This window comes from Choloepus didactylus, chromosome 21, assembly GCF_015220235.1.
Source record: "Choloepus didactylus isolate mChoDid1 chromosome 21, mChoDid1.pri, whole genome shotgun sequence".
Taxonomy (NCBI): Eukaryota; Metazoa; Chordata; class Mammalia; order Pilosa; family Megalonychidae; genus Choloepus; species Choloepus didactylus.
This window is the reverse complement of record NC_051327.1, coordinates 2,220,400-2,242,435: the sequence shown is the minus strand read 5'-3', so window position 1 is coordinate 2,242,435 and position 22,036 is coordinate 2,220,400. Positions and strand designations below refer to the sequence as shown.

Here is a 22,036-nt window from a genome sequence, read left to right as displayed (position 1 = left end):
CCCTTAGCAGGCTCGGGCTGACCAGGCTCATGTCCTGCCCGGAATGGAGAAGGGAGGCATTCAGGAATCTTGAGTCTCTTTGTGGTTCACACCCCTCGAGAGAGCAGCATCTGGATGTCATGGGAGGGAGGCCAAGCCTGGCCCCTTTGGGAGGAAGGGAGTCAGGGAAGAATGAAGGGCCCCACTGCGAGTGTGTCTGTGTATGGATATGTGGCTGTGTGAATGTGGGGGCCCTTTGGATGAGTCTAGGTATATTGAGGGTATGAGCGGCTCTGATATACATGTGCATTCTTGTGACCATGACATCAGATGTCAGAAACTGTGTACATCTGTACATGTGACTACGGGTGTGCATGCATGTGTGTGTGCATGTGTGTGTAGTGTGTGGTCAGCCTTGCATGACGATGTATATGGGATGGGGTTGTGGCTGTGCAGCATGAGTCCTTGTATCTGTGACCTCCTATGGCCAGATGTGGGAGCAAGAGTATAAATACATTTCCCACCGGGGACGTGGGGACCGTGGCTGGGGGCGGGCAGAGGTTGGGGCCAAGCCAGCAGCCCTCGCCCATACGGGAACCCTCATGGGAACCCTCACCGGAACCCTCTCGGCTTCCGCAGTGCAGCCTCAATGGGACCGTGTGCACCTTCCGGAACTTCACCAGCGCCACCCAGGCCGTGACCGAGTGGTACGTCCTGCAGGCCACCAACATCTTCTCGCAGGTGCCGCCCCAGCAGCTGGTGGAGATGGGCTACCCCGCCGAGCGGATGATCCTGGCCTGCCTGTTCGGGGCAGAGCCCTGCAGCCACAGGTGAGACCCCCGTTCTCTGCGAGGCCCTGGAGAGCCCTGGTCTTGAGCCCAGGCAGTCAGGGCTCTGCCACCTAACGGCATCTCTGGGTACGTCACCACAGTCTTGGGTTGGGTTGGGTTTCCTACAAGCGCAGCCGGAAACCCGGATGCTGAAGGTGTCTCTTTTGGAAAACTCTATAAGGAAGAAGGAAAAGGCTAAGTAAGGTGTGGGCTCCACTGAAGTCTAGCCTTGGCCTGATCCACGGGGGGATCTGGATCATAAACTGCACCACAGACTTGTCCTCCTGGAACAAAGGGAGCTTTTGTCCCATGCATCAGACAATCACTGGCCGGGAGGTCGGGTCAGGTTCCTATCAGCCAGCACAGTTTGCTGGGGAAGGGGCAGCTGGTAGCTGTTAATTTCCAACACTCTCCAGCTGGGGGTAGGTGGGAGCACCCCAGCCTCCACCATCCTCGGTTTTCTCATCTCTAAAATGGAGGCAGGAATCATACCTACCTCACAGAGGTCTTGTGATGAATGAATGTGTTGACTCCTATCAGCACTTAGAACAGGGCTATCTATGAAGGGTCTGCTGTAAATATTATTTTTCCATAACAGCCCTGAATGTTCAGAGGGAGTTAGAATGAAGATAAGTCAGAAAGTCTGGGTCTTCTTACACCTGATCCACAGTTTCCCACCTGCTTCGTCTTCCCTGGGCCTAAGGAGCCAAGCTTTGTCCCCATGTCTCGGGCACCCTTCTGGAGTCTGCAGGCTCTACCTGCAAGTGGGAGAATGTGCTGAGCCCCTGTGCTGACCATGGCTGCAAGGCCCCCCAGGTGGGGCACAGGTCGAGCTACATCCAACTTGAGCTGGTTCCAGTCTCCAGCGGGTCTTGTTTCCAAGAGTTGCTTGAAAATTCCTGGTCTGGGTCTTCAGGCCTCTGGAGAAAGGGGCTTTTTGCTGAGCCCTGCTGGTTTGGGGCTTGGCAGGCTTCAGGTCTCACCCTCCCCGGGGCGTGGCCTCAGCTTGCAACCCGATGACCTGCCTCAACCCAGATCTCTCAACTCATAAACCTTCATAAACCTCTACTGAGAACCTGCTGAAAGTTGTGGACCCTCCGTCGACCCGGCAAGGCACAGGCTCACAGGGGCTGTCATTTTGCACTGAATGTCAAAGAATTTAAGACCCATCAAGCAGGGCAGACCAGGACAGATGGTCCCTTTATGGGAATTGGAGAAGGGCGCCCTCTACAGGTGGAAGAATTACAAGATGGCGCCTCCGCTGGTGGGACATGCCTTGTGGGTGGGTCACTGCGTGGTTAGCTGGTTGCAGGCTGGATTTCAACCCCACTCGCTTGGCCAGGAGCCTTCATGCAGGGCCCTCCTGCTCTCCCTGCCAGGCCTATGCCCATAAGGCTAGGGCTACCCATCATAGTAGTGTAATGTAGCAAATTCAACTCTATCTTCTCAGCTAAAAGAGAGAGACGAAATATTGTAATTTCAAATATATGGCCCAGTGCACAACAACAATATGTCCTGGAGTGAGAGTGAGGTGGGAAACGGATCTGCTAGGATCCGCTGGAATCTACTGTCAGACCCTGGTGCATAAAATTTGCGCTTCTCCCCCATTTTACAGATGAGGAAAATGAAGGCAGGACTGATTAAAGGAACTTGAGCAAAGGCACAAAGTTTGTCAGATGTTAGAACCAAGGCCCCAGAGCTTGTCTGCTCCAGTCACTCCGACTCCACCAGGCTCGCTCTCAACACCCCTCTTCTCTCTCGGAAATGTCGCTGGAAGGAAATCCCCACCTCCAGGCCATCGGCGGCTGGGGCTGGGAGCTGCCTCTCTAGGTACAGAGCATCATCAAAAGCAAACAGCTGGCTCACAGAGTGAGACCAAGAGCGCAGCCCCGGGCGGGGGGTGGGGATGGGGACCCGGTCACGCCCTGAGCAGCCTCCTGCCCCTGGGTTGCGTCTGTCCCAGACACTTTCTTGGGAACACTGCGTCCCCGCGGCGCCTCTCCCTCCTACGCATGTCCGGCTTCAGCGGGTTTGCCCCGCGCACTTCCTTCCCTGTGGCCGGAGCCCTTCCCAGGAGGTGGCCGCCCCAGTGCCCGCCCCAGGCTCTCCCCGCCAGGCCTATGCCTGTGTTGTGCCCCCTGCCCGGGGTGCCCTTTCCGCTCCCACCCCCTAGGCTGGGCTACCTCCTCCTAAGCCTTGAGGTCTCAGCTCAGCCTCACCTCCTCCCTGACCCGCCACCTCCAACCCGGAGGTAAACGAAGTGTTGCTGTTTCCCGCTTAGCATCTCCCTGATGCCCTTATCGCGTATTATAATTTATCCAACAAATATTTCCTGAGTGTCTACTGTTGCACCAGGCGCTGGAGATAGAGCAGCAGCAGCCCCGGTTTGTTGGGTATTATTGGATATTAAAGTGCGCTAAGCATCTTATCCACACCTCAGAACTTCGAGGGTGGTGCTGTTAGGACCCCATGTTACAGATGGGGAAGGCGAGGCACAGGGAGGGGAAGTAACTTAACTCCTCCAAGCTCCCCAGCTGTTAAGTGACAGCGCTGGAACTCAAAGCCAGGCTGTCTGGCTCCTGCGCCTGTGCTCTTGGCCTCTAAGCTCTCGTCGGTCAAAGACAAGGTCACTGCCCTCACCGGGCTGACATTCTAACACCAGAGGCAGCAGATAAGTGAGGAAATAAATAAGGAAGGTAATTTCAGATTGCGATGCATGCTATAAAGTGAATAAACGGGTGGGAAAGATCGACAGTAACCAGTTAGGGAAGCAGCTTTGCTTGGGTGATCAGGAGAGGTCTCAGAGCAGGTGAAAGCTGGAGGACGAGCAGTCAGTCAGGTATTGGAAGAACTGGTGAAAGAATATTCCAGACAGAAGGAACGGCGGATGCAAAGGCCCGGAGTTTGGAAATATCTTGGAATGTCGCTGGAAGGTAGCAAACCAGGGAGAAGGCTAAAGTAGGGAGCTTGCAATTTTTTCTGGAAGGGAGGAGGAGCCACTGGAAGGTGCTTAGCGGAAGTGTGCAAGTGGTACCATTCTCGCCCTGACTGCCCTGAGGGAGGAAGGTTATAAGGGAGCAAGCGTGGAAGTAGAGGCTCCTGCGGGGACCCAGGATTGGGGTGTTGTGGCTTGGACCAAGCAGGAGTCTTAGAGATGGGGAGAGGGGAACAGGCTAGAGACGCATTTCAGAAACAGAGCTGCCGGGAAATTAACTGCTCTGTGTGCTCCGCCAGCTCCGCCAAGGCTAAGCTTCGAAGGGCAGGACGCTGTGGTTCCTCCTGGTGTGTCTAGCGCAGAGCCGGCCTCAATAAGCGTGTGGGGGTAAACAAATGTGATTCCCATTTCACGGATGAGGAAACCAAAGCTCAGGCGGCCCAAATGGTCAAAGAGGAGCAGAGCCAGGGGAAGCTGCCTATTGAACATCGCGGACTGCCCTGGAACCGCCTCATTCTGCTAGTAGAGAGAGCGAGACAAAATGCACGGGAAAAGCTTCTATATCTGAAAATAGGGGAAAATAACATCAGACCTCATGAGGTTCCTTTGAGGATTAAATGAGATAATGTATACAGAAATATCCAGCATGGTTCCAGCCCATAAAGGTGACTCAATAAATGTTTGTTGCAGGGTATATAATGCCTATACTGCATTTTCTAACTTTTTGCAGCATTTGATGCAGTTACCCCATTCCTTCCTGTAAATAAAAAAAAAAAAGACAAAACAAAAGGATATTTATTTAACTGATAAATTAAAAAATAGATAAGACATCAAAAGACTATGCATTCAAGGAGCATGATGTGTACAACCTACTCTCAAATGTTTAGAAAACTGACAAATTGACAGATGGCAGATAGATGATAGAATGAGACTGCAGATGTGGCAAAATGTTAAAATTGGTGGATATCTGGGGTGTGCAGTATGTTGGAGTTCTCTATATGGGTTTCATATTATTTTTGCAAGTGTCCTATGAGTTTGAAAACATCACCCTTTTGCATATATGTTATATTTCACAATAAGGAAATAGCTGAAACTGTGGAACTGTAACCCATAACATTCTTTGAATTGGCTTTCTAACTACTTGTTAAATTGCACTCGGAAAGTCATCACTTCTGTGTATATATGTTATATTCCACAATAAAAAAAAAGATAAAAAAAATTTTAACGTGGAAAGGAAAAAAATTTTAAGAAAAAAACATCAAAAGACACTTTAAAAAACTATTTATTATGGAGACTTGAGAACATATGCAAACTTAAAACAGAGTGTGATGAACTCACGTGGACCCAGTACCCAGCTCCAGCAGCCAAGACAGATGGCCAGGGCTGTCACACTGGCACCCCCCACCTCGTCCCCTCCCTTCTTGTGGCAAGCCCCAGCCATCATACTCTTTCATCCAGAAATATTTCAGAATATATCTGTAAAAGATAAATGACTTTCTTTTTTTTTTTAATATCCCCACATACCATTATCTCACTAGAAAAATATAACAAGAATTCCTTAATATCATCAACTACCCAGTCATGTTTGCACTCATTAATGTCATGCTTTTTTGTTTGCTTGTTTAAATCAGGATCCAATTAAAGTCCATTGTGATTTTAGCCACAGTTTAAGTCGTTTTTAATCTAGGGATTGACCCTTCTCCTTCTCATGCAATTTATTTGTTGAAGAAACTGGGTTTTCTATCCTGTCACATTCCCCCACAGTTGGATTTTGATGATTGACTTTCTGTGGTGTCTTTTTTTTTTTTTTTTTGATAGACTTTATATCCTTTCAAGTAGTTGTAGGTTTCCAGAAAAATTACGCCTAAAGTACCGAGTTCCCAAATACACTCCCCTGCCACACACACACACACACACACACACACACACACACACACACACACACACACAGTGTTTTCCCTATGATTAACATTTTGATTAGTATGGTATGTTTTTTACAATGGATGAACCGATGTTATTTGGATTATATTATTAACTGAAGTTCACAGTGTACATTAAGGTTTACTCTTTGTGTTGTATGGTTCTATGAGGGGTTTTTTATTTTTAAATTTTGATCATGGTAACATGCATACAACATAAAATTTCCCATTTTAACCACCTTCAACTATACAATTGAGTGGTAATTACATTCTTTTGCGTTGTTCTACCATTACCGCCATCCATTTCCAAAACTTTTCTGCCTCTGTGGTGTCTTTTAACATGTTCCTCTGTCTCTAGTATTTCCTATAAATGGTAACTAGGGATAGAGGCTTGCCTGGATTTAGGTCTGATTTTTTCTTTTTGGCAAGACTGCTTCCCAGGTGACTTGTGCTCTTCCATCAGGAGACACAAAACATCTGGTCACCATTGACCCTCACTGACTAAATCTGTTCATTCATCAGGGTTTGCAAAATGGTGGAATTCTGATTGTGCCATTCCTTCTTCATTTATTAGCTGGGTCAAACAGAAACTCTTTTAACAGATATATTATAAGAAAAAAAAATAAAAGTGATTATTAAAACATTAAAAGAGACTTAAAAGATACAGGCTAACATTATTTGGATCCCAAGTTAAATGAATAAACTATAGAAACAAAGTTGGCATTTATGAGAAAATTTGAACTGAATAGTTAATAATATTAAAGAATTTTTGTTAATTATTTTGTGTGGTTATAATATTTTTAAAGAGTTCTTACTTTTGGAGATACATACAGAAATGTTTACAAATGAAACTATGATTCAACATAGTATGGGGAGGGAGTTGGTGGGGTCTACAGAGGAAAGAAGACTGGCCGTGAGGCGATGGCTATTGACATTGGTGATGATGGGCTTCATTATCCTATTCTCTCTATCTTTTTATTTTTTATTTTTTTCCATAACAAACATTAAAACCAAGCTGGATTCTTTGATACTACATTATTCTTTCATTACCGCAGTGAGCATCTTTATGGAAACACTTTTTTTATGAATTATTTCCTTAGGAAACATCTCCAGTGCATAAGATAGGAAATTGAAGGGGTTCTTCATCCCATGTTGTCTTGAGGTTCTCTTTTCCCTCAGCTTCTGCTTCCGCGCTTTCCTGAGCCCCTTCTTCTCAATGCACGTCTCCTCTTTGTGTGAGTTCCTGGAAGTTTCTGCCTGTTCTTTGAGCAAACGCTGTCTGGAGCTGCCCTCTTACGCTACATCTTTCGTACGAGACCTACTGTTTTTCTTAGAAGACTGTGTGTGAGACAGATGGAAACGTCTAAGAAACTTCTTTCATAGTCCCTGGCTAAGCCAGAGAGCCTGAGCTCCAACCCCAAGAGCCTCTGTTCCCCACTCTTCCCCAGGGAGTCTGGGAATCCCCTCTCTGAGCTGCCATAGGTCCTGGCTTCTGCCCCAGGACAGGGGGTGGACAGAGAGGCCTGTTGCCCTCCCTTCCTGAGCCTCTCTCTGCAGTGAGCAGTAAGCAGAGGCTCCTCTCTGCAAGGGCTCCTGGCAACAGCCCCTCAGGGAAGGCTGGGGTGGGCCCCGCTCTCCAGTAATGGCATTTCTTTTAGGAACTTCACTGCCATCTTCCACCCTGATTATGGCAACTGTTTCATCTTCAACTGGGGCATGAAGGAGAAGGCCCTACCTTCCTCCAACCCAGGAGCTGAGTTTGGTAAGTCTTGGTTCCTGCTGGGGCTAGAGCCATGTGGCTTTAAACCCCCCACCACAAATTGTCATCAGACTACTGAGGGTCCGCCGGCAGAAAGAGGAGCAGCCGTGGCTGAGCCGCAGCTGAGTGCCAGGGGAGGCTGGGACAAGGGCTTTCCCAGCCATCCCCTCCCCCAGTGATCCTGGAGTAGGGATTATTGCACCCATTTGGCTGATGTGCAAAGTGAGGACTGGGAGCTGTACAGCTTATCTCAAGCCCCTAATGCCTGGGTTGAATCCGAGCTCCATCAGTTACTCACTGGGCCAGCCTGAGTCAAGACTTTATTTCTCGAAGCCTTAGTTTCCCCATTCAGAGAATGGACCCCCCAAAATAGTAGAGGCCTCCTTGAGTTGTTGTGACGTGATAGGGGTAAACTGCTTAGCACAGTGCCTGGCGAGTAGGAAGTGCCCAATAGCTGCTGGATATTCTGAGAAATCCTTCAATCAGTTACCCCAAATCACACAGGTAATATGTGCTGGAGCTCTTGCTCTTAGATGTCCTGCTATACAGTTCTCAGAGAGAGAGGGAGAGAGGGGTGAGGGGAGAGCGAGGAAGGGAGAAAGAGAGCACATACAAAGGCATAAAAAGGAGAGAGAAACTGGGGAGGGAGTGACAACAGATGCAGCTGCCCTCCAGGCTGAGCGTTGACCAGTCTCCTTGGGAAAGGCTGGCAAACTGGCCAGTTGTAGCTTCTGGGCTGTGAGTCTGGTGCAAATGGGAAGCCAACCCCTCCACCACACTCCAGGTTCTGCCTCCCCCGCAACCAAGAACAGCATGTCACCCGGTGGCCATCAGGGCTGCTGGCCAGGAGGGGAAGGGGAGGGCCGGAGCCTTCCACCACACCCCACACCCTAGCCCCGTGCTCCTGCAGACAGATGAGTGGGTCACCTCACTCTCCGGAGGCGGGGGATTAGGTTTGAGGAGCCCAGCTGCCCGCATTGGAACCCCAGCTCCACCACGTACTCTGGGTGACCTTAGACAAGATGCCTCCCTGCTCGGTGCCTCAGTTTCCCCCTCTGTAAAGTGGAGATATAATAATAGTTCCTACCTCAGGTGGCTCTTGTGAGTGTCCAGTGAGATGACGTACGATAAGGAGCTTCGTACAGCATGTAGCAAGCACTCAATCAACATCACCTATTGTCCTACCAGAGGGGTTTGCTCTCAAAAAGGAACGCTCAGCTCTAACACCCACCTGGCAGTACTTATGGTGCATTAAATATTGGGCCTGGTCTCTGCCTTCAGAAGGGAATAGTCTTAGATAAATCCACAGAGACAGAAAATAGGTTAGTGGTTGCCAGGGGCTGGGGGTGTGGGTGGAGGGAAAGGGAAGAGACTGCTTGCTGGGTAAGGGATCTCCTGTGGGGATGACGAAAACGTTTTGGAACTAGATAGAGATGATGGCTGCACAACATTCTGAATGTGCTCATTACCACTGAACTGTGCGTTTTACAATGTGTTTTCCGTCAACTTTAAAAAGTAATTAAGGGAACAGTCCAGTGTGGAGGAGAGAGAGACAACAAAAGAAGAATCACGCAAGTGAGTCTGGTACTTAGAAGGAAAGTTCTAGGCCCAGGAGACCCAACCTAGGGAGTCAGGGGAGGCCCCTGGAAGGAAAGACACTTGGGCTGAGATCTAAAGCGCAGGAGTTATCTAGGTGAAGGGTAAGAGAGAGGACAGCATTCCTGAGCCAGGGAACAGCATTTGCAAACGCCCAGCAGAAGGAAGGGGCATGGAAGCAAGGAGGGATGGCATGGGGGCCCAGCGTGGCTCCGTGAAGAGAATGAGGTCGGGTGTGGTGGGAGTCGGGGGAGGGCGGAGGGGCCGGGCCTGACCGTGCAGTGCCCCCCACGTCCCGTGCAGGGAAGTGTCCCTCCACCTGCCACGGGGAAGAGTTCATGGGAGGCAAGAGGAGTCCATGTGGGAGGCGATGCCAGAGCCTGAGCTGGAGATGATGGTGCTTGAACTAGGATGGTGGCCTCGGAGAAAGCAAGAAGTGTTTAGGGGTCTGGGTTTTCACCAAGTGGCGCCAACTTCCTTGGCAGGCCCCAAGGTCCCCGTGGCTGGAGTGGACCTGGACAGCTGGGTGGGGGGGGGGGTCTCTCTCCAGCCTTGGGCAGTGAGCTCAGGCAGCCCCCACTCTGCTTCCCCATAGGCCTGAAGCTGATCCTGGACATAGGTCAGGAGGACTATGTGCCCTTCCTCACATCCACTGCCGGGGCCCGGTTGATGCTTCATGAGCAGAAGTCATACCCCTTCATCAAAGACCAGGGCATCTATGCCATGGCGGGCACGGAGACATCCATTGGGGTGCTGGTGGTATGGCCTGGGCCCCAGGGCAGCCCAAGGGGGACTAAGGATGGAAACCCATGTGCCCAGGGCCAGATCCCCATGGCCTCCCCTAGGCCTGGCTTTGCCTCTGGCTGGAGCTCGTTCAGGGGCTGCCATGCTCTGAGGGCAGACGTGTGGCCTCTGGTGCCTGTCAGGGCTACAGCTCTCCATCCCATTGGGGCATCCCCTCTTCCAGGCATGTTTGATGCCTTCAGGAGCTACAGGGAGGAAAGGATAGAGGGGACTTGCTAGGGATGACCAGCAGTCCCCAAGAGCAATGCCTTTGGCCACAGGACAAGCTGGAACGCATGGGCCAGCCGTACAGCCAGTGCACCATGAATGGCTCCGATGTCCCCATCCGAAACCTCTACAGTGACTTCAACACGACCTACTCCATCCAGGTGGGAAGCCGCACCAGCCCGTGGCCCTGCGCCCCCACTCCCCTCACCAAGCTGGCCAGGGCTCAGGGATGGCACCCGTCATTCCCACTTGGGCAGTCATGTGCTTGGGTGTGCCCACGGTTATAGGGACCTTGCTCTGAGGACTTCCAAGAAGAACAGAAAGTAAGAGCTGACATTATTGACCTCTTGTGTGTGAGATGCTGTGTCAAGGGCTTCACGTGCTTTGCATCATTTGGCCCTTAGATCACCCTTGTGAAGCGATGAGATATTAATGAGAGCCTCATTCTAGGGTTATCATGTGCTGGGCAGGCCAATTTCAAGTGCCTTACATATATTAACTCACTAATCTCACAGGAACCCGAACATGTGGATACTATTTTTAATCCCATTTTCAGAACAAGGAAATTGAAGCATACAGACCCCAATCCTGATGCCATTTACCCAGGAAGTTCCTCTTTATATCTGGCTTCTTTCCCCCTTGCTATAGCTGGGGCATCCCTCTTGTCCTGACGTCCATGTCTGAGAACCGAGTGTGGTGTGGTTTTCCATTTGCGTTTGTCACAGGAGACTGGCCCTCCCCAGTGCCCAGCAGCCTGCCACGTCCAGCATGTCTCATTCCATGCTCTGACTAGGCAGGTTTGGCCACCTCCTGTCTGCAGGGGCTCCTGCCTGCCAGGGAGAATGCTGGGAATCTTCTGAGCCTCTGTAAGGATAGATGGACAGACAGAGAGATGGGAAACACAGAGAAGGAGGTTCTAGAGGTGTCCGGCCCCAGCCGTAGAGACTTCGTTCCAGAAAAACCTAAAGACCCAGACCCTGGCCAGATGTCTGCCCTCCCCCAACCCCAAGTAAGAGCAGATCTCAGCCCGTGCCCAGCCTCAGGCACAGAGCATGGAAAGGATTCCTATTTTCCAGATAAACATCTGAAGTCTGGAAGAATTAAGACACCCAAAAGCACAGCTCCCTGACTGACCCTGCTGCCTTCCCAGGCCCCAGCTCTGATCCCTGCTTCCTGCCCTTGGGGTGTCCACACACCTGTCCAGGAGAAGAGGAGGGCAGGACACGGTGGGCAGCAAGGGGCAGGGGAAGTGTGGTCAGTGGCTGTGGGGAGCTGAGGACTCAGGAAAGGCTCCGTGGAGCCGGAAGCAGGTTGGAGCACGGAGTCTGCATAGTCAGGAGTTGGGAAACTAGACGAGTAAAAAAATGTCAACAGCAGCTGCTGCCATTTATCATTTATTGAGCGCCTCCTGGGTGCCTGGTGCCTTGCACACTCTGGCTCCATGAATCTCCCCACCTAAGGAGACAGGTCCACCTGTTATTCTGTTTTGCCCGTGGGTAAACTGAGGTTCTCAGTTAACAACTGGCCCAGGGCTCATTGTTGGTGTCTGAGTGAACTGTATTCAGGTCGGGATGATGTAAAATACCCACTAGAGTAGGGCCCTCTTGAGTGGAGAGTCATCACATCCAGCTCTCGCACCAGCCACTGCCTCATGTCCTCTTTCTTCAGCTCTAAGATCATTCTTCTCCTTCCACCAAACTTTTTCCTCTAGGAGGAAGGAGCACTGAGCAAGCTTGCCTGTCCTCCATAGGGCTGCCCTTCCGATCCATAGGTGTAAAGGGCTGGGTGGGTGCTGGCAGCCTTCTAACCTACAAAAACTCTCTAAGTGTTGGCTTTATTCTTTGGGCAGGAGCCAGCAGCTTGGTGCTCACCACCCAAAGGGGCAGGGCCCCAGGTCACCTCCCCTAAGCTTCCAGCTCCCAGCCCTTGGCCTGTGCCCTTGCTTCTCTGGGCTCCTTCCCCCTCCATCCCAGCCATGTCTGAGCCCTCTCCCCGTTCCCTCTGCCCACCCCCCTCCAGGCCTGTCTCCGCTCCTGCTTCCAAGACCACATGATCCAGAACTGCAGCTGTGGCCACTACCTGTACCCACTGCCCCATGGGACGAAATACTGCAACAATCAGGATTTCCCAGACTGGGGTGAGTGGGGCCCACGGGCATCAGAGCCCTAGCCAGCTGAGGCTGCTGACCTGTCCCCAAGGCTCGGTGCCCACAGGGATGCTCCACAGCCCCACAGGCCACAGCACCTTCCTTTCTGTCCCCTCACCCAGGCCTCCCTCCTGCAGGGGCGGGAGCTCGCCTCCACTCCATGAATGCATGAGGTGTGTGCTTGAAACAGGTCCGTGTGGGAAGGAATTGCCCCAGTACATGCCCACACACCATAAGCCTAGGGGTGTGGCCACCAGCAAGGGCCCTGTGTGTGTGTGTGTGTGTGTGTGTGTGTGTGTGTGTGTGTGTTTGGGTTTTCCTCAGCGCATGGACAGGTAGGACCTCTCTGTACCTGCAGTGCCATCTACACCTGAAGCAATACGTAGCTGGGCAGTGCTTTCTGCTGTTTGCATATGTGTGCTCTGGTTTGTGTGCACACGGCCAGGTGTGTTAGCATTTCAGTGTCTACGTGTCTTTGGGGCACGGAGTGGGAGGGGAGAGCAAGAAGGTCCCCATCAGGAGCAGAAACCCCTTAGGCTCACAATGGGCCGAGATCCGGGCCCGGAAGCCCTGTTGGCCTCAAGTCCAACACTGATGGATAATGTTTCAGGGGCAGAAGCAAAGTCCCCACTACCTCCTAAAGCCAGCACAATGTGTGGACAAAAAGGGAAAAACTTTATTCCTTCCAGCCACCCATCTCTTTGTGTGCAACCCCATGACCCCATTACCTGGGCAGGAGTTGGGGGGAAGGGGGGTGACAAGCAAAGGGGGACACTCTGCTCTGACCCTTGCTGAGCTGGGTCTAGGATGTTCCGGGAGAGGATCCCCCAGTTTCAGGGAATGCGGAGAGAGAGCTGGAGACAGGTGGCTTGGACGGAGGGCCTCTCCCCTGCCCCCCCATCCAACCACAAAGCTCAGGCTGCCAGGGCTCTGGGAACACTTCTGAGAGCAGAGGGTCCCGCCGCTGGTCCTCTCTCCATCCCCTGCGTGGCCCCTGGGCTGGGAGGGAGAGAGGGGGCCCTGCACGTGCCCCTGCCAATGTTGCTCATCCCCGTCTCTCTCCCGCTCAGCCTACTGCTACTCAGCCCTGCTGCGGATGAGCGTGGTGCAGAGGGAGACGTGCATCAGCAGGTGCAAGGAGTCCTGCAAGTGAGTGTGGGCGGGCAGGGGGCCTGGCTCTGGGTGGGCGGGGGACAGGGGGCTGCGCATAGGACAGCAGCAGAGCTGGCTCCTCTCTTGCAGTGACACACAGTACAAGATGACCATCTCCATGGCCGACTGGCCTTCTGAGTCCTCTGAGGTGAGACGGGGGGCAGGGGACAGGCCTGGACATAAGCTGCAGGCTGTCTGGGACTTCGGGAGAGGGTGCTGCCTGACTCCCCCTCTCCTTTCCTTTCTTCCCTCCTTCCATCCACCACTGCGCCACCAGGCACTGTGCTAGGGACGCAGCAGCCAACAAGGCAGGCCTTGTCCCTGCCCTCGTGGAGCTTGTATTCTAGTCAGGAAGACAGATGATATACACGAACACAAACAAGAGAACGGCAGAGTGTGGTAATGGCTGTGAAAGAAGTAAACAGGATGAGGAGAGAGAGAAACTGAGAGAAGCCGTTTTCAATGGGGTGGTTGGGGAGGACCTCTCTAAAAACCCCGCAGGGCTTTGGGAGACTAGCAGGCTGGGGCCCGCCTCCCTGCCGAAGCAGGGGCCATGGCTAGGAGGGAACGCTGCAGGCCCCACATGTTCTGAGCTGCCTCTTGTTTTCCAGGACTGGATTTTCCACATCCTGTCTGAGGAACGGGACCAGAGCGACAACCTCACCGTGAGCAGGTGAGCCCGGAGTCTGGGCATGGCTGGAGAAGGTGGACAGGGAGAGGAGCTGGAGAGTGGGGTGGGGGGGGGGGGTTTGGCCACAGGGAAGATCCCGACGCCCAGAGCAGGGAGCACTGGGAATGAGAGGCCGGCCAAGGGGCCTCACAGTCTGTCACCTCCTAAAGGAGGAGCCTTTTCTTCCATCCTGTCAGCCTTCCATGCATCCACTCATCCCTCCACCATCCAGCCTTCCATTCATCCACCCACCTACCCCTCCACCTCTCCACCCCTCCATCCGTCCCTCCGCCCACCCATCCATTCACCACAAATACGCATTGAGCACCTGCAAGAAATGAAGGTGTGAGGTCCATAATATGAGAAAGCTTGAGTCCAGGGAGGACACAGATATACAAACAGGCCATTGGTCATGAGAGCTCCTTCCTTTGGGAGCCCAGGAGGGGTGAAGTCTCTGCCAGCCTGCAAGATGAGGGAGGGCTGCAGAGTAGAGGGGACTCTTGAGCTACCTCTCCAAGGTGGAGGAGGAACTGTTCGGACAAATCAGGAAAGGCAAAAAGTCCAGGCAAAGGAGGTGACTTGGACAAAAGCCTGCAGCTGTGAGAGAACATAGGCTTCCTGGGGAGCACCCTTCCCTGCCCCAGGCCCCTGCTAAAGGTGCAAGGCTTAGGGGCAAGAGGGGAGCTCAGAGATCAGCTGTCTCAGTCCAGAGTTCCTTCAGGAAACTGACAGGGATGGGGTGGAGAAAGGGGTCCAAGAGACACCCTGTGTGGCCCCAACACCCAGAGAGGCTGGGAAGGGTTCGAGAACATCAGGTTCTTGCTTGGACATCACCAAGAGGCACGCAGGGGGCTGGGGAGGCCCCTCGGCCGCCTTTCGTCCTTGTGCGTGTGCATGTGCGGTGTGTCCCGGGAGGGGGACCACAGTCCCAGCCCTTCTTGCCATCTCCTCAGGAAGGGAATTGTCAAGCTCAACATCTATTTCCAAGAATTCAACTACCGCACCATTGAGGAATCGGCAGCGAATAACGTGAGTTGGGGAGGCTCCTGACGCTACAGCCCTGTCCCTGTGGGGTGGGGAGGGGCCTGTGTCCAATGGAGGAATTAGGAGGGCCCCAAATTATTTTCCTGGGCAGAGCCTGTCATCCTTGTCCCCTGCACACCCAATAACCCACCTCACGGGCAGCCCCGTGGCTGAGCTACAGGCAGGAATCGTGCCTGGCCCCTCAGCTTCCTGCCCCCCACAGGTTGTCTGGCTGCTCTCGAACCTGGGCGGCCAGTTTGGCTTCTGGATGGGGGGCTCAGTGCTGTGCCTCATTGAGTTTGGCGAGATCATCATTGACTTCATGTGGATCACCATCATCAAGCTGGTGGCCCTTGCCAAGAGCCTGCGGCAGAAGCGGGCCCAGGCTCGCTTCACCGGCCCGCCGCCCACCGTGGCTGAGCTGGTGGAGGCCCACACCAACTTCGGCTTCCAGCCCGATGTGGCCAGCCACGGCCCCGATGCCGCACCCTACCCCGCGGGGCAGACCCTGCCCATCCCGGGCACCCCACCCCCCAACTACAACTCACTGCGTCTGCAGCCATTGGATGTCATCGAGTCTGACAGTGAGGGCGATGCTATCTAGACTCTGCCACTGCCTACTCTGGGCAGCTCAGGAACTCCAGTCTGCAGAGCCCAAGGCAGCGTTCTCTAATGCCCTTGCCACAGGGCCAGGACAGGGGTGTCCAAGTTGAGCGCTGTTGTCCCTCTGTTCACCTCCACAGAGGCCAGCTCCAGGCTGAGGTCTCCAGGGGGTCACGGTGCTGGGACTGCAGGTGGGAACTGTGTTCTCACCTAGTGCCTCCAAAGCCCCAACACGTCCTGATCCTTGGCTTGGGAGGTCCCCAGCCAGACTCCAGAGACCCCTGGAACATCCGCCTGTGTGGACAGTCCACTTCCCCTCAGCGCCAGGCACCATCTGCCCCAGAGGTGAGCAGGCAGGCCTGCTGTGCTGTCTGTTCATTCCTGGCCATGGCCTATGAATGAGCTTGGTGAGGGCAGGGTTGTGGAGAGCAGGATGAGCAGCAGGCATGGGGCCCCTGCCAGTGGCCCATATTTTAGAAAATAAAAGTAGAGAACCCTGAGTCAAGCTTAGTGCTCTGTCCAGCTGGCATGTGGGTGAGAAGCCATCCACGCTGGCCTGAGAGCAGAGGCCCCGCCAAGGAAAGGCCCCAGAAGTTTTCCCAGGCAGGCTCTCCCCACATTGTGGCAAACAAAGGCCATCTGCAACTCCAATCGCACATCCCTCCAGCCTAGCAAACACCTAAAGAGAGCATCTGCATCCTGGCTTGCCAGGGCTGCTGAAACACCACACACTGGCATCTGAAACACCAGGAATTTGTTGCCTTGTGGTTTTGGAGTCCAGAAGTCCAAAATCAAGGTGTCAGCAGGATCGTGTTTTCTCCAAAGCCTGCAGCGTTCTGTGGTGGCTTGCCGGCTATCCATAACTCAACGGCTGCCTCCGTCCTGTGCCCATTCTCTCTCCCGTCTGCCACCTCCTGACTGTGTCCAGATTTCCTCCGCTTGTCAGGATCGCAGTCACACCGGGTTAAGGCCCAGCTGATCCAGTTCAGCCTCATCTTAACTTAATGACATCTTCAACGACTCTGCTTACAGAGGGGTTCGCACCCACAGGACCAGGGGTGAGGATTTGAACGTGTCTTTGTGGGGGACATGACCCGATCCATAAAAATCTCTTTCCCAACTGTCACAGCAAAATCCCAAGCTGGCATTCATTGGTCACTGACTGGGTCACATGTCTGTCTCTGAGCCAATCACTGTGGTCAGCTGGATAGGCCGCTCAGATTGGTCAGACCTGAATTCATCTGCCCGCCCCCTGAAGCCAGTTTGCCCCCCCACCAGAATCAGCAATTGTGGGGCGGGGGAGGGGCGGGGAGCATAATTCCTAGGGTTGCCAGATAAAACAGTTAAATTTACACTTGGCTAAATTTGAATTTCAGATAAACCACAAATACCTTTTTAGTATAAGTGCATCCATGTAATATTTGGAACATATTATATGAATAAATCATTCATGCTAATGATTCTCTGGGCAACTGTATTTTTAACTGGGCATTCCATCTTTTTATTTGCTAAATTTAGCAATCCTAGTGGCTCCCCGAAGAGAGACAGGGGAGCTGTCACTTGCCTGGTCTCCCTTTTCCCAGCCCTCCCCTCACGCCTCGTGATAAAGGAGTGGCCCTGGCTTTAGAGACCCCCTGGGTTAATTCATGGTCTGGAGCATAAAGAAGCTGGCCTCCCACCAAGTGCCCACAGTGGCAGCTGGGATAGGAGGAGGTTCCACAGGCAAAGACAGCACTGCTCGAGGCTGAGTGGGGAGGGCCCAGAGGAAGCCAGTTTCCCACACCCCAGAGCCTGGCTAGGCTGCAGGGCTAGGTCACAATTCTTGGTAGTTACCCGATTTGCTACTCCGACTCACTACAGGGACTACATCTATTAGTATTATTCTTATTAGTTGTCACCATGCTCACAATTATCATCTGTTGTTGTTCTTAAATAATGGCACCGTGTCAAATATGTCTTGTTTTGTTTAATTTTCATGAGAATCAGAGAGGTGGGGTAAGGTAGCCAAGATCACTATTCTAGTAAGTGACAAAGCCAGGCCCCAGATTCACCCTCTTGGGGTCTCGGTGCCAATCATCGTAACAATACCAGTCCCTTACAGGAACCCAGAGGCTCCTATTGTCACATCTGATTACTGTCTAGCTCCTTTTGCTGGCTCTTTGGTCACAAGTCCATTTAAACTGGCTTAAGCTAAAAAAGGGATTTATTGACTTGTTATAGAATTTCAGGGATTTCAGGCATGGCTGTATCCAGGGGTTCACCTGGATCTTGTGTTTCTCCTGATCTTGGCTTCATTTGGTGTTGACTTCCCTCTCAGATCGGTTCTATCCATGTGCTACTCCTCCCAAACCTCCCCTTAAGCCCACACTTCCAATCCCTCGGCTCAGCAATCCCAGTGGGAAGAGAGCTCCTCCTTCCCTGGTCCCAGCAGAAGCCCCAAGAATGAGGCTCATATGGATCAGCCCGGGTCACATGCTTGCTCTGACTGGGGTGGGAGATGCTCACCGACATCTGGGAGTAAACATCCGAGGTGGCCCCTTACAGATTCCCATGAGGGGTTCTGTTCAGAGACACCTGGAAGCAGGAGTGGGAAGGGTGCTCCCTGTCCCCAGAGCTGCCTGGAGACATGTGAGTCTGGAACCAGCCCGAGGGTGGGGAACAGCCTGCCATCCCTGGAAGTTTAGGGTTACGGCTTCTCCCAAGGGAGCAGTGATCACCCTGGGGCTGCCCTCTGCCCCAAGAGACATCACCTTACAGGAGGACCAGGAATCCTGTGGCCTCAGAGCTTTCCTTTTCTTTTTTTTTTTTTTTTAATAATTATATTTTTATACTCCCCAGTTGATTTTGAAAACAAACTTTTCTGATATATATCCAAATAAATTTGAAAATAGTTATTTCAAAGAACACAGAAATTACCTATATTCTCCTATAAATGAAACAGTGAGAAAAGAACACTTAACGTATTATTTAAGGTCTTCAACATAACAAGTCTCTTTTTTCCAGCTTTTAAAACTATTTTTTGCCATCTAACCCAGTATGTAATATTTGACATTTGGGTTATATGTGCATTTAAAACAGACACATTTGTCAAAGTGAGCATAGGATAAAACATACAGTGTCATTCTGGATATAAATTTTCAGAGGCAAGGTGGTCCAAATGGGAGCAAAAAACTGACTTCTCATGAAATAAACTAGATAAACAAAAATTAAGAATAATGCTAATTGAATGCCAAGGATGAACTTGGATGGGATTGGAGGATAGAGGACAGGTAGCTCAAAGGGACACAGTTGAGACACAAGGAAAAGGAAATACAGAATGTAACTTCGTATCGTTGTTGAATCTCTTGTACTTCTTAGCTGCACTTAATGAGATTGCATAAAAGAACGTTCTTGTTCATGGGAAGTGTATACATGAATTATAGTGTATGTTCAAGGATGTGTGCAGCTAGCTCTCATATGTTCAGAAGACAGAGCAATAGATGATGGATGATAGATAGGGAGGGAGGGAAAGAAATAGCGATGTGACAGCACGTTAAAGTTGGTGGATTGAGCTATCGGGGGAGAGGGGTCAGGGTATGATGGAATTCTGTGTATGGGGTTAGTATTGTTTTTGCAACTGTACCTATAACTTTGAATTTATTTCAAAAAAAAAAAAAGAATAATGCTAAAGATTTATTTCATACCATAAATCATTCTCTTTCCTATCCTTCTAACATACAAGTGTGCACTCTGGGTATGTAAGACTCAAAATACGTCCAATCAACAATATGAACTCCAATGACTAGGGATTTCTAACTCAATAAAAGGCACTGGGGTAAAAAGAGAGGTAGTATAGGTAAATAGAAGACATTTGTCCGTCAAGTTATACATATCTACTTAAAAAAGAGGTAGATTATTTAGAAGTCTCAATGGGCTCAGATATTGACTTGGGCATGAAAGTGATGTTTTAATTACTTAGCCATCACTGTATTAGTACCTTAAGGTTAAACACTGGAAAGAAATGATTGTTACAAAACACACACAAAATGTTATATTTTGTGGTTCTACTATTTTTTTTGTTCCACTATTTTTGTAATGGGGCAAAATAAGTGGCCCAGTTTAAGAACATTTAATATACTCCATAAACTGTCTGAATCAAAGATTTTTATTAATTCTTCTGCCAAACACAACATTGATTTACATCTACAATTATTTTTTAAGATAAAAAAACAATAAGTCAATTGAAAAAAAAGGTGTGGCCTTGAGCTTCATTGAAGCATTACACTTTTAACACACTGATTGGCTGAAAAACCTAGAATGTCACTGTAAAGATGTTAATCATTGTTGGCCTTCAGCAATGAATGGATGCAGCTTTACTGTGACTTCTCCAAAAATGCTTTGCAGCACCTAACACACTACTGGTACAGTCTTAAAGTCGGAGTCATTCCCATAATAGGGATCCTCAATATTAAGTTGTTTTTGTGGATCATAGCTCCCAAGTAGTTCAATTGTCACTTTGCAGTTTTTAACTTCAGTAGCTTTTCTATTCAAATCTCCCAGATTGCTTTCATCCATACATAGTATGTAATTAAATGTGGCAAAGTCTTCTTTGGTAACCTGCCGGGCCACGTGATTCATAGGAATATCATGCTTCTTCATGCAATTTTGCCCTAGATAATCAGAAGGGTTTCCTATCTCATAAGCGGATGTTGCGGCACTGTCTATCCTCCAATTATCTGAAATATTGTGATCAGTTACAAGTTTGCTGAAAACTACTTCTGCAATGGGTGATCGATAAATGTTACACAAACATACAAACAGCACCGATTTGGGTGGCTGCGCTGCCATCTTCTCAGGAGCAGAGAGGCAGAGTGATGCCTCAGAGCTTTTTAACATTAATGGGAGAAGAAGCAGGCATAATTTTCTCTCTTTCTTCCTCACTCCCTTTGTAACTCTGGCCTCCTGCTTTCCCAAAGCTTAGGACACCAGCTATTGGTCCCAGCTCTAAACACAGCTCTGTGTCAGGCAGACAGGCCACTTCTCCCTCTGCATCTAGGGCAGAGAAGGGCTGATTCCGTTCCTACCCTGATGTCCCATCAGAGCCTTTTAGGGCTGAAAAACTAGTCTGGTAGGCCCTCGTCCCTTCTCAGCACCCCGCCGCCACCTCAGGCAGGGGTGTCCTGGGCCTGCAAACCTTCATGGGCAAATGCAGGAAGGCTTCGTTTTTGCCCAAGCTTCTCAAAAGCTGGTCCTGTCAACTGCATCATCTGGGGACTTCGAAATGCAAACTCTCAGGCCCCACTCCAGATCTACTGAATCAGGAAATCTGTGTGGGGCCCAGCAGTGTGGGTTTTAACAGGCCCTCCAGGGGATTGATGCAGGCTCAAATTGGAGGAAACACTGTTCTGGACTCACAGCCCCACACCCGGGAGGAGAAAGGGGGCTGACCTTGAGGAAGTCTAGGAAGGAGCAGTGGCTACTTCCTGCAGGAATGAAGCTCTAGGCTGTGCCTGGGAGAAAACAGACTGAAGATGCCCAAGGTGTTCAGCCCCCCAGGCCTCAGGGAGAAGGATGGGAAATCCAAAAGGCAGTGGGCATTCATGAATAGGATTCTAAACAAAGATGAATTCTATCCCAAATTGCCTAGGAAATGGCATTCCCACCTCTACCCCAAAAGGGAAGGGAGTTTACAGAAGACCGGAGGGCCAAAAACATTTGTTGTGTACTTACTAGGTGCTGTTGCCCCACTGCCTGTCAGTGACTCTTCAAATAACCCTATGAATTAGGTAACATTATAGTCCCCACTCTTCATATTTGTGAATGAGGCTCAGAGAGGTGAAGTGACTTTCCCAAGGTCACACAGTGAGGAGGTGGTGAGGCCGAGAATCAAGCCCACGCCTGCCTCACTCCGCAGCCTGCTGCCGCTCACAGCCACCGACACAGAGGTCACCACAAAGAGGTTTCCACCTTCACCTTCTAGGTTTCCGACTCTTACTACTTCCAGGCTGAAGCCAGGTTCAACCCCTCCCAAGGACAGGCTGTGATCCAACACATGAGAAACCAAAATATTTTTCTTGGTTCGGGTCCCCAGTGGATGCTCTGCTGGGGCCAGTGAAACTGGTTCCAAGGATGTGAGGACAGAGTGTGTGGGAACCCCTTGACGGCAGACAGCGGGACACTTGCCCAGCGACCTGAAGGGGCTGGGTCCGGAGAGCTGTGAGCCGCGGCCGGGCCCCTTGGGGAGGGTCAAGCAGGCGGGTCCACCCGGGGTGAGGGGTCTCCACCATGAGCCTTCATGGCCAGCACTGCACAGGGGTCAGGAGTGGCTTCAGGACGGTTCCGCAAACCCCTCCAAACCTGGCTCTTTGTGTGTAAGATGGGGAGACTATCCCCTGCCCCCCAAGACTGTCTGAGGTTAAGTGAGAGGGTACAGA

The 22,036-nt window shown here is 51.2% G+C and overlaps 1 protein-coding gene across 6 annotated transcripts in view; it reads left to right on the top strand.

Annotated features, from left to right (window-relative positions):
• The window catches only part of SCNN1B (sodium channel epithelial 1 subunit beta), a 55,610-nt gene extending 38,546 nt beyond the window's left edge, over window positions 1-17,064 (top strand). For 5 of the 6 annotated variants that reach the window (XM_037815210.1, XM_037815211.1, XM_037815215.1 and 2 more), the window contains 10 exons: window positions 619-809; window positions 7,322-7,425; window positions 9,614-9,777; window positions 10,083-10,190; window positions 12,049-12,166; window positions 13,246-13,324; window positions 13,418-13,475; window positions 13,939-14,000; window positions 14,951-15,026; window positions 15,244-17,062. In XM_037815210.1, the coding sequence (XP_037671138.1) occupies window positions 619-809; window positions 7,322-7,425; window positions 9,614-9,777; window positions 10,083-10,190; window positions 12,049-12,166; window positions 13,246-13,324; window positions 13,418-13,475; window positions 13,939-14,000; window positions 14,951-15,026; window positions 15,244-15,624 (1,341 nt within the window). In that variant the 3' untranslated portion in view covers window positions 15,625-17,062. Of the gene's footprint in view, window positions 1-618; window positions 810-7,321; window positions 7,426-9,613; window positions 9,778-10,082; window positions 10,191-12,048; window positions 12,167-13,245; window positions 13,325-13,417; window positions 13,476-13,938; window positions 14,001-14,950; window positions 15,027-15,243 lie in introns of all 6 variants that reach the window. The other variant, XM_037815216.1, reaches the window with a different exon arrangement.
• The last annotated feature ends 4,972 nt before the right edge of the window (window positions 17,065-22,036 follow it).